This window comes from Berghia stephanieae, chromosome 6, assembly GCF_034508935.2.
Source record: "Berghia stephanieae isolate SIO BIC M18660-M18661 chromosome 6, UCSD_Bste_1.3, whole genome shotgun sequence".
Lineage (NCBI taxonomy): Eukaryota > Metazoa > Mollusca > Gastropoda > Nudibranchia > Aeolidiidae > Berghia > Berghia stephanieae.
Genome location: NC_088365.1, coordinates 19,406,190 through 19,418,689, shown reverse-complemented (window position 1 = coordinate 19,418,689; position 12,500 = coordinate 19,406,190). Strand labels below are relative to the sequence as shown.

At 36.3% G+C, this 12,500-nt stretch overlaps 1 protein-coding gene across 1 annotated transcript in view; it reads right to left on the bottom strand.

Annotated features, from left to right (window-relative positions):
* Positions 1–9,585: 9,585 nt before the first annotated feature.
* The window catches only part of LOC144975641 (uncharacterized), a 4,003-nt gene continuing 1,088 nt past the window's right edge, over positions 9,586–12,500 (bottom strand). Inside the window, exons 2-5 of the mRNA XM_078919823.1 lie at positions 12,155–12,355; positions 11,654–11,869; positions 10,550–10,738; positions 9,586–9,924 (exon numbers count right to left, since the gene is read on the bottom strand). Of these exons, the coding sequence (XP_078775949.1) occupies positions 9,839–9,924; positions 10,550–10,738; positions 11,654–11,869; positions 12,155–12,355 (692 nt within the window). The 3' untranslated portion in view covers positions 9,586–9,838. The remainder of the gene's footprint in view (positions 9,925–10,549; positions 10,739–11,653; positions 11,870–12,154; positions 12,356–12,500) is intronic.

Here is a 12,500-nt window from a genome sequence, read left to right as displayed (position 1 = left end):
CGCACACGCACATACATACATACACAAACACACACAATCACACACCCAATATTATACATAAGACTATATCAAGATGAATCAGGTTAGGAATATCGAATCTTCTTCTTCTAGGTTCCATGCCTGGTCCAGGCTTCGGATACTGCATGAATTATCTCTCTCCATTCCTCCCGAATCTCTCGAATCTAAACTTGAACTAATCAAAGGCATGACATTTTGTTGTTAAGTCTGAGAGAATTTGTATTCTCTCTTCTTGATGAACAAAAATTGTTGGCATATGTCCAAAACTTCCAACTTGAGCTTTTATATAGGGCAATATCCACTAAACGTGCTCAAAGCGCTTTACAAAAGGTCCATGACCAACAACAACACGTAACATGTAGAACGAAACATGACTCCTGTTAGGAGATATTACTTTTTTCCCGACAGAGACAACGCTGTTAACAGTCGATACTTTTTTTTTATTTTTTTTAAATTTTTTTTGCGACAACATGGAGCTAAAAATGAGTTTGATCAGCGAATTCACTGATGATAATAGCTAATTCATTTCCTTTCATTCTACGCATAAGTGTAGTGAGATAATATGAGTAAAGAGTCTTTTTTTATGACTCAGCTATACAATAATATTATTACCACAAAACCACTTGGCGCATCTTGCTACAACTAATAGTCATATTATGTCTGTGGACACACTTAATCTAGTATAAATTGTATGAGACAGAGCCATGAATAAATTGTGACAGGGATTCGAACCTTTGTTGCTCTGCTCGCACAGAATTCATGACCAGGAGGACAGGATAACAGGTTAAAGAAAATATAAGATTTGTTGTCGTTTGTTTGTTTTTTCTACTATTTTGTTTCTGACCACAATCAACTTCGCTTGACTTCCGTAGTCGACCAAAGCCAACGGTGACAGAAAAGTGACTTAAAAAAAAACAACACGAGATGAAGTGAGAAGGAAAGTGCCAGAAGACAATAGAGAATTAAAAAGAATTTTCGCGGCGGTGATGGGGGTTTGAACCCGCGACCTTACTGGTACGACAACTCCGCCTGGCCGGGGAGAACGTGACTCTACCGTATGAGTTATCCACGACCCAGAAAAAAAAATTAATTTAATTGATTTTGTCGTGTTTATGGTGAAGTTGTATTAAGTCGATTTTTTTTTTTTTTGCGACAACGTGGAGCAAAATATGAGCTTGATCAGCGAATGCAGTGATGATATCAGCTAATTCCTTTCCTGGTATTGCATACTTGGGCAAGGCACTTTGCACACTTTAATCCTTTTTTACGCAGCTGTGAGAAATTACCATCTATAATGAATGGTGTAAGAATGCGAGAACAATGAGAGCTCATTACTAGTAAAAAAAAAAGCCAACAAAAAAAACTTCAGCTTTTATATAGCGTAATATCCACTAAACGTGCTCAAGGCGCTTTATAAGGGGTAACAACAAGACTCAACATGTAAGACGTGATTAGACGCCTGTTAGAAAATATTACAATTTTTTTCGGACACAGACAATGCTATTAACTGCCATGTACTCATTTCACACCTGAGTACGGAAAGAGAATGTGAATAAAGAGTTGAGTTTTTTTTTCGAGGACTCAACTGAGGCTCGAACCCATGACCTTCCGAACTGAAAGCGAGTGTCATACCGCTAGACCACATAGCCGCACAAAATATTTTTTAAAACAGTATTTGTACTTGATGAATAGAACACTTGATTCTAATTTACTTTTTGGGCGTATTTAGCATTGGTAAAACCGTCAAAATACGGAATAAAGATATGCCGAATTTACTACTAACTTGCCCTGAGAAAAAAAACAGAACAATAATATTATCACACCTATCATCTCAAAATCTACGAGTAATACATGTAAACAGACCATAGTAATACATGTAAACAGACCATAGTAATACATGTAAACAGACCATAGTAATACATGTAAACAGACCATAGTAATACATGTAAACAGACCATAGTAATACATGTAAACAGACCATAGTAATACATGTAAACAGACCATAGTAATACATGTAAACAGACCATAGTAATACATATAAACAGACCATATTCAGAAAAGTGAGTGGAGCAGGCAGTCGCAGGTTCAAACCCCACCACCGCCGCGAAAAAAATTTTTATTCTCTATTGTCTTCTGGCACTTTTCTACTCACTTCATATCTTGTTGTTACAAACAGACCATAGTAATACATGTAAACAGACCATAGTAATACATGTAAACAGACCATAGTAATACATGTAAACAGACCATAGTATGGATCTATTTCATTTGTTAAGTTGGGAAATGAGCACTGTCTGCCCGTGCTTGGTCGTTTTATTCAAAAATTACGATACCACTTGTGACGGCATCAGTTTTAGAAATGAAATGCGCTTGAAACAGCTTTTTGAGCATTTATTAGGCTTTTATATAGCGCAATATCCACTAAATGTGCTCAAAGCGCTTTACAGGGGGTCCCTGACCAAAAGCAACATTTAACATTTAGGACGGGACATGACGCCTGTTAGGCGATGTTATAATTTTTCCGGACAGAAACAACGTTGTTACAGGCCAGGTACTCATTTTACACCTGAGTACGGTGAGAGAATGTGAGTAAGAGCAATCTCCAAGGACTCAACTATGCGCCGAGCGAGGCTCGCACCCAGGAACTTCCGATCCGAAAGCGAGTATCATACCACAAGATCACATATGTGGGTACAAAGAAGTTCAGCGCATAAAAAGAGAAAAGTTTCTATAAAACCCAAGAGAGACAGATTGACGAAAAAAACAGAAGAACATTTCGATAGATTTAGAGATTGATAACTATTGGGCCATATTCGCCAAAAGACAAAGAGTCATTGACCTCAAAGCAGGTAGATCCCTGCTGCAATTTACTATTATTGTCCCCTGTCCAAAGTCACCCAACGACTCACAAAAACAACGGGTCAAGGATAACTATCAAAAAGGAAAGACCCGGGTATGTTTCTCATACTAAAAATACACAGTCCCACTGAGCGATTATTTACAAGGGCAAATTATCTCACCTCTCAGATCAAAACATACAGATTATTACGGCTATGTGGTCTTGTGGTATGACACTCGCTTTCGGATCGGAAGGTCCTGGGTTCGAGCCTCGCTCGGCGCATAGTTGAGTCCTTGGAGAAGGCTCTTCACTCACATTATCTCCCCGTACTCAGGTGTAAAATGAGTACCTGGTCGTTAACAGCGTTGTGTCTGTCCGAAAAAAAAATTGTAATATCGCCTAAAAGGCGTCATGTCCCATCCAACATGTTAAATGTTGCCGTTGACCAGGGACTCTTGTAAAGCGCTTTGAGCACGTTTAGTGGATATTGCTCTATATAAAAGCTCATTAATTATTTTTTGTTACATATTCATATCCGACTTCCCCCAACTCCCCCACAGAGATGATTTTTAGATTTATATGAAAAAAATAAAATCGTCCGGAAAAAAAAAACGCAGAAAATCCTTCTTAGTCATAAGGCTAACGGATTTGTTTTGTTTTTTAATGAGCTTTTTATAGCGCAATATCCCCTTAATGTGCTCAACGCGCTTTATAAGGTGGTCCCTGGGCTAACAGCAACAATTAACATGTAAGACGTGATTAGACGCCTGTTAGTCAATATTACAATTTTTTCGGACACAGACAACGCTATTAACTGCCAGGTACTCATTTTACACCTGAGCACGGTTAGAGAATGTGAGTTAAGAGTCTTTTCCGAGGACTCAAATGCGCCGAGCCAGGCTCGAACCCAGGACCTTCAGATCCGAAAACGAGTGTCATACCGCTAGACCACATAGCCGCACAAAATATTTAAAAAAAAACAGTAATTATACTTGATGAATAGAAAACTTGATTCTAATTTACTTTTTGGGCGTATTTAGCATTGGTAAAACCGTCAAAATACAGAATAAAGATGTGCCGAATTTACTACTGACTTGCCCTGAGCAAAACAGAACAATAATATTATCCCATCTGTCACCTGAAAACCTACGAGTAATACATGTAAACAGACCATATATGTATCTATTTCATTTGTTAAGTTGGGAAATGAGCACTTTCTGTCCGTGCTTGATCGTTTTATTCAAAAATGACAATACCACTTGTGACGGCATCAGTTTTAGAAATGAATTGCACTTGAAACAGCTTTTTGATCTTTTATTGAGCTTTTATATAGCGCAATATCCACTAAATGTGCTCAAAGCGCTTTACAGTGGGTCCCTGGACAACAGCGACATTTAACATTTAGGACGGGACATGACGCCTGTTAGGCGATGTTACAATTTTTCCGGACAGAAACAACGTTGTTACAGGCCAGGTACTCATTTTTCACCTGAGTACGGTAAAGAATGTGAGTAAAGAGCCATCTCCAGGGACTCAACTATGCGCCGAGCGAGGCTCGAACCCAGAACCTTCCGATCCGAAAGCGAGTATCATACCACAAGATCACATATGTGGGTACAAAGAAGTTCAGCGCATAAAAAGAGAAAAGTTTCTATAAAACCCAAGAGAGACAGATTGACGAAAAAACAGAAGAACACTTCGATAGATTTAGAGATTGATAACTATTGGGCCATATTCGCCAAAAGACAAAGAGGCATTGATCTCAAAGCAGGTAGATCCCTGCTGCAATTTACTATTATTGTCCCCTGTCCAAAGTCACCCAACGACTCACAAAAACAACGGGTCAAGGATAACTATCAAAAAGGAAAGACCCGGGTATGTTTCTCATACTAAAAATACACAGTCCCACTGAGCGATTATTTACAAGGGCAAATTATCTCACCTCTCAGATCAAAACATACATATTGCGACTAAAGATAGTATGCGCTTGGCTAAGAAGCTCATAACATTGCCATCCGGAAGTATAACGGACCAACACAAAAAAACTGTGTGTATCCATGAACGTTTATAGTCAGGTTAATAAAGTTCAGTGAGCATTACTCATAAACGCGGATGGCAAAAACCAATAACAAAGACCTGAGTGACGTTATCTTTGAACTATCTATATGGTCAAGTGGTGTGACACCCGCTTTCGGATCGGAAGGTCCTGGGTTCGAGCCTCGCTCGGCACATAGATGAGTCCTTGGAGAAGGCTCTTTACTCACATTTTCTCACCGTACTCAGGTGTAAATGAGTACCTGGCCGTTAACAGCGTTGTATCTGTCCGAAAAATAATATAATTTCGCCTAAAAGGTGTCATGTCCCATCCTACATGTTAAATGTTACTGTTGGCCAGGGACCCCTTGTAAAGCGCTTTGAGCACGTTTAGTGGATATTGCTCTATATAAAAGCCCATTAATTAATTTTTTTTACATATTCATATCCGACTTTCCCCAACTCCCCCACAGAGATGATTTTTAGATTTATATGAAAAAAATAAAATCGTCTGAAAAAAAAACCGCAGAAAATCCTTCTTAGTCATAAGGCTAACGGATTTGTTTTGTTTTTTAATGAGCTTTATATAGCGCAATATCCCCTAAATGTGCTCAACGCGCTTTACAAGTTTATCCCAGTTTCTGTATCGTTAAATGGACAATAGTAATTTATTACTACCCTTGAGATGGGGCATCAGTTTATTTCAAAAGTACTTTCTGCCAGACAAACAAATCAAGTTAAGTACTGCAATGTGGGTAAAGGAAACAGAAAAAAAATATCGGCTTTAAAATCAAAACAACAGAAAAAGGAAGAGATCATTTTGGGGGGAGAAGATTCTACAAGTAGTCCATATAAAACACTCCCAACTTCAGGTGAAGGAAAAAAGGGATTGAGCAGTCAAAAGTTTGTTGATCTTAAAGAAAACGTGAGCTTTGGTGTAAATCGAAGTTCACTAAAATGTGCTCAATGCTCAATGCTCTTTACAAGAGGTCCCAAGCCAACAGAAATACACGTAGGAAAAGGTGTGATTTTGATAAGGCGCTATTAAAAATTATCTTTTTTTTTTTTTTTGGAGAAATACGCCGTCTTTGACTAGATATTCATTTTACACCTGAGTGCGGTGAGAGAATGTGAGTTGAGACCCTTTTCTAAGGACTCAACATTACGTTGCCGACAACAGAATTCGAACCAGGGCCTACAGGTCAGAAGGCGAGTACAATAACAATAAATAATGAAATGGAAGCTATTATTTATTCAATAAAAGGCGATGAATGAAACACAAAGGACGTATGAGGTATTTTGTCCCATGTGTTTCATTCATCGTGTTTTGTTGATAAAGGAGAAACCCAAACGTCCACGATGTTTTCGATCAATAAATTCAAGCTTTCATTTTAATACTTAGTATGTATTTTTTTTTTCTTTTGAGCTTCAACAGCAACATTTTCATTAAGAAATATCAAAAGAAGACAGAAGTCAGTAGTCCCGAGCCGGAGTAAATATAGCGTTAATCAGACAGTTGTAATTACTAGCTACCCTTTGGATAGGACTCTGTCTCTAATCTACTGCTAATTTATTTTAGCAGATTAACAAACACCAGTTACTCAGTCACTGATGGGTAGACAGCGGAGAGAGGTCAGAAAAAAAGTTTGGATTAGTACAGATGTGTAAGTTCCAAGAACAGTCTATTTGTGTGTCCAGTCGACTCGTCAGAAGTTGTAGGTATAACTAGTTCGAAGTTTACGTCACTCGGGTCTTTGTTATTGTTTTTTGCCATCCGCGTTTATGAGTAATTCTCACTAAACTGTATTAACCAGACTATAAACTTTCAAGGTTACACACAGTTTTGTGTGTTGGCCCGTTTTACTTCCGGATGGCAATGTTGTGAGCTTCTTAGCCAGGTGCATACTATCTATAGCAGAGAAACAATATAACATGTCTTTGTTGATTTCAGTCAGGAAATTCTCAACTAAATTATCGATAAATCATATTAGCTCCCATCTTGCCGAAACTTCTTGAACCCAAAAGGTCAACCGAGGTCTCAGACAAGTTGAAGGTCATCACAATTCATGGATTTTTGAAGTAAAAAGATCGCTGTCCAGAATAAAACAAAAAGTTATTTTGTCAAAGCCTGTTTTAAGAAATATGGAGGAGTGGAGAGAGAGAGAGAGAGAGAGAGAGAGAGAGAGAGAGAGAGAGAGAGAGAGAGAGAGAGAGAGAGGGAGAGAGAGAGAGAACAAGATTCGTTAATTGATAGCATATGGGATGCTTCATCATCATCATCATCATCATCATCATCATCATCATCATCATCATCATCATCATCACCATCATCCTCATCATCATCATCATCATCATCATCATCATCATCATCATCATCATCATCATCATCATCGTCATCATCATCATCATCATCACCATCATCATCATCGCCACCACTACCACCACCACCACGACCATCATCATCATCCTCATCATCATCATCATCATCATCATCATCATCATCATCATCATCATCTTCATCATCATCATTCACATTGAAAAATCAGCTCAAAACTCATAAGATATTATTTTCAATAAAATGTTTATTTCAAACAAAAAGACAATGGACATTCAAATAAAACAAGTGTAATAATATGCAAGGTAAAACTATTTACAAATATTTACATATAAAATTTTTGTCAAAATATCTCATTAGAACGGCAAATAACATTGTAAAAGATTACATATAAATCACTGTGGTCTGAATAAATTTTTTTGTTTGTAATTGATATAAGTTTTATTTGTCTGTAATGGGACATTTATTTTTCTTTTTAAAATAATACATGAATATTCACAGGTTGATTGTTGTGGGTTTTTTTTCTTTTGGATTATTTTTAAAAACTATATTTATGATTTTTATGATTGTAGAGCTTCATTTGAAAACTGCCAGGTAATTAGATATGCTGACGACACTGTTATAATAGGTCTCATAACAGATAAAGAATCTGAAATCAAATATTTTAATCAATTTAATAAATTTGTTGACTGGTGCCAGCACAATTTTCTCGAAATTAATACCTCAAAAACTAAAGAACAAATTTTTACCAACAACGGAAAATACGAATATTATTTTAAACCTGTTAAAATAGGAAATGTTGATGTAGAAATTGAAGATGATTTTTAAATACTTGGGCATAACGCTTAGTCACAATTTGAATTTCGAACATCATATCGACACTATGGGTAAAAAACTAACACAAAGAATGTATATTCTGAGAAAATTAAGATCATTTGATGTCAGCAAAAAGACTATGATGCAAATTTACAACTCCTTTATTATGAGCGTTATTACATTTGGCATTATAGTGTGGCATGGTGGATGTGGGGTAAGAGAAAAGTCAAAGATAAATAAACTTATCAAAGAATCGATTAAAATAATAAATTGCCCTCTGGATGGTGTTGAACATTTGAATCAAGAAACATCTCATTAAAAAAGCTGTTTCTATCATTAATGACAAAAACCATGTGCTTCATCAAGAATTAAAAATTCTCCCATCAGGAAAAAGGTGCTCTCGCACACTGCAGAACCAACAAATACAAAAGGACTTTCGTTCGTTCTGCAATTAAATCAGTAAATGCTTCATAAGTCTGCATAAGACTTAACAAAGTATTACAATAGAGGAGGGGAATTGATAGAGGAAGAAAGAGAGAGATAGATATATAAATGAATAGATAGCTAGACAGATAGATGGATAGATAGACATAGACAGAGAGAGAGATAGATAGATAGATAGATAGATGGATAGATAGATAGATAGATAGATAGATAGATAGATAGATAGATAGATAGATAGATAGATAGATAGAGAGAGAGAGTGTGCTGGAGCTTTAGGAATTTGTGTGCACGTTTGTGTGGATGTGTTGATAATATTAAATAGTGTTTGGCACCCAAATAATAATCTAAAATGTAAATTTGATGTGTAAATCTCATTATATGCAACTTTACTGAAACTTTGTTGCATTATATATATATATATATATATATATATATATAATATATATATATATATATATATATATATATATATATATAAGACAAGATTATATGACAAGATTCTTACCCTTAGAAAGGAAAGAGGGAGGAAATTTGATGTGCAAATCTCATTATCTCATTTTATGTAACTTTACTATAACAAAATTGCATGTTATGTATATATTATTAAGATATTACTATTTCTGATATAAGCTTGAAAGAACAGAGAGAGATAGAGATAGATAGATAGATAGAGAGAGAGAGAGAGAGAGAAAGGAGAGAGAGAGGGAGAGAGAGAGAGAGAGAGAGAGAGAGAGAGGAGGAGGAGGAGGACCACAGGCTTTCCCTCTCATAGCTTGTTACAGGAAATAATATAATATGGAGTATGATGAAGATGGTGATGGTGTTGTGATGATGATAATGAAGATGGTGATGATGATGAGAGAGAGAGAGAGAGAGAGAGAGAGAGAGAGAGAGAGAAAGAAAGAGATTTGTTTGTTGCTTTAGGTCTCTTCCAACACAATTGAGGTTATATGAGAGACCGCAAAAGAAAGAGAGAGAGAGAGAGAGAGAGAGAGAGAGAGGGAGAGAGGGAGAGAGATGATTCTAAGTATATTTTCAATTCTATTTTAGTATGTATAGCTTATCTCCCGCATCTGTTGATAAAAATGTTTTTAAATCGGTGTGTTTTTGTGTGTTTATGTGTGTGTGTGTGTGTCGTGTTTGTGTTTGTGTGTATGTGTATGTGTTGTGTGTGTGCGTTTACTTGTTCACAAGAATATAAAATCAGTTACGTACAAAATTCTTTAAAAACGTTCTCAATCTATTTTTAAATGTCATCAGGTTCCTCTAAAGTGTCAATCTTGTGAATTCCTAAGCCAAGTCCATCGTGTCTGTTTCTTGTAATTTATGACTTACATCCCTTGGATTGTAATTTATGACTTATGTCCCTTGGATTTGTTGTCTCTGATTGGATGATCGAGGGGGGAGCGAAACGTTTCTCTTGAAGTCTCAGGATTGTCTAAAAATTAAACAAAAATGAGAAAGAATTACAAAATAGGTTAGGTTGGGTACCGTCAAGATGATGATGACGGTGGTGGGGGTGGTGGGGGGGGGGTGGTGGTGGTGGTGGTGGTGGTGGTGGTGGTGGTGGTGGTAGTGGTGGGGTGGTGGTGGTTGGGGAGGTGTTGGTGATGGTGACAATGATGATGATGATAATGATGGTAAATGATGATGATGATGATGATGATGATGATGATGATGATGATGATGATGATGATGATGATGATGATGATGATGATAAAAAGAGACTGTCAGACCTGCTTACTTGAAATTTTAAAAATTCGTTGTTTTTAGGATAAAAAATAGTATTCGCTATATCTAGTTCAATTGACAAATCAATAACTCTCAGAATGTTTTAATAAAACTTCAAATTCCTGAAAATTATTGAGTCTAGCATCAACTTTCATTCTCAACAAGTTTTAATGACTTAGAGATGCCCATGAAGTTCTGAAATTTGAACAAATGTTGTTTTTTTTAATTTGACGATTTTTTCGTAATAATAGGCAGGTGTGAAGTGTATGATGATTATAATGACTATAGGAAAGTGTGAAAAGGGAAAGTAACTATACTATATTTATCCTTACCTCTAGAGATTTCCTTTGACTTTTTGGGTATTTTGAAGGATTTGAAGGAATTCTTGAATTCTTCAGAAGTGACCAATCCATTCGTTTTACCCTTTTCACTTGTGACTTTATCTGAATGATGCCGTCTTTTTGGTGTCACTCTTGGTGTTGTACTCACAGGTTGCTCGTGTTTTTCTTCAAGGAATCGGTCTGGAAAATAATCAAAATTATGTCGACGTAGAGTTGAGAATAAAATGATAAATCTTAGACATAGAGACATGATCTATTGATAAATTTAGATTATAATGCAGTATAGAAATGGTAAGCACGAAATATTAGAGCGTGAGAAGAGGAGGAGGAGGAGGAGGAGGAGGAGGTGGAGGTGGTAGAGGAGAAGGGGGTGGAGGAGGTAAAGGAGGGGGAGGTGGTAGAGGAGAAGGAGGAGGAAGGGATTGTGGCGAGGTAGCGGAGGAGATGGAGGGTGAGGAGGTGGAAGAGGAGATTGAGAGTAGGAGATGGTGGTGAGGTGGAGGAAGAGTAGGAGATGGAGGAGGAGGAAGAGTGGAGGAAGAGATGTGAGGGGAGGCAAAGAATTGAAATGGTATTGATGAGTTTTGAACATGAATAAAAGAATAATGATAAGCTGGCATAATGGAGGATTGGGAACACAAACAGAATGTACAAATAAGATGGCTTATTGAGATACGAGTAGAGGGTTTTGATTGATGACTCATAGTAATCATGTAAATTGTTCATTTTTTGTTTTTGTTTTTAATTTTCTTTTTGTTTGGATTTTTTTTTTTTTTTTTTTTTTTGCTGTTGTTTTATAATTATTTTTTGTTTCATACAAAAAAAATTGGGAAAGAATAATTTTACGAGTCGAAGAAGGTAAATAAAATCATGCAAGTCTTATTTCGATGCCTGTAATTTTTTTTGATAGACTTTCACCACTTATTTCATAGGATTTTATGGCAACGTGAAATTTTTATATTTTTAAAAAGTGGAAACTTAAAAAGAAAACACAACAATCCGAATGACAATGATCATTTCAAACAGTAGAATTATTATTTTTTAAAACAACTCTAGACGTCTAAATATTTTTAAAATAATTGAAGCCAAATTTACCTGATGGTCCCTTGGCTCTTTTTGATACGTTGAATGTAACTTCTTTTAGAGTACTTCTCTGTTTGGCCTCTTGTTGACACGTTTGTATTTCATCCATGCAATCAGTTTTTGTGGGTGTATCGCTGTGATCAGTTGTTGCGGTTTTGGTTTTTGACAACTCATTGTTAGAAACACTTGTATGTTCGGAAGATGCAATATTCTCAGTTGATAAATTTTCTGTTGACGAATAGATAATTCGATAATTAGACATTTCACGGGAGGTTGGACATATGACATGATAAGTAATCTTATAATATGAGCTTTTGTATAGCATATTGCAATGGTTTCATCATGCAAAATGTTATTCATGATACTTATCTATTTGGCGGAGGAGGAGAAGGAAGAGGAGGAGGAGGGGTTAGATGAGGATTAGGATGAAGAGGGAGAAAAAGAGGATAAAGTAACTATGTGTTGTAATATTGTTTATGACTTCATCAATAGTCAAAGATGCATCATTCTCACCTAAAGAATCGGGCATGACAAATGACCTCATCATTTTTCTATACGCTTTCTTGGAGAGCTTGTTCTTTTTAGAGGTCTCGGTGTTTTCTGTTGGACTTGGTGTATCGCTGTGATCAGTTGTCGCGGTTTTGGTTTTTGACAACTCATTGTTAGAAACACTTGTATGTTCGGAAGATGCAATATTCTCAGTTAATGAATTTTCTGTTGACAAATAGATAATTCAATAATTAGACATTTCACGGGAGGTTGGACATATGACATGATTAGTAATCTTATAATATGGGCTTTCGTATAGCATTTTGCAATGGTTTCATCATGCAAAATGTTCTTCATGATACTTATCTAT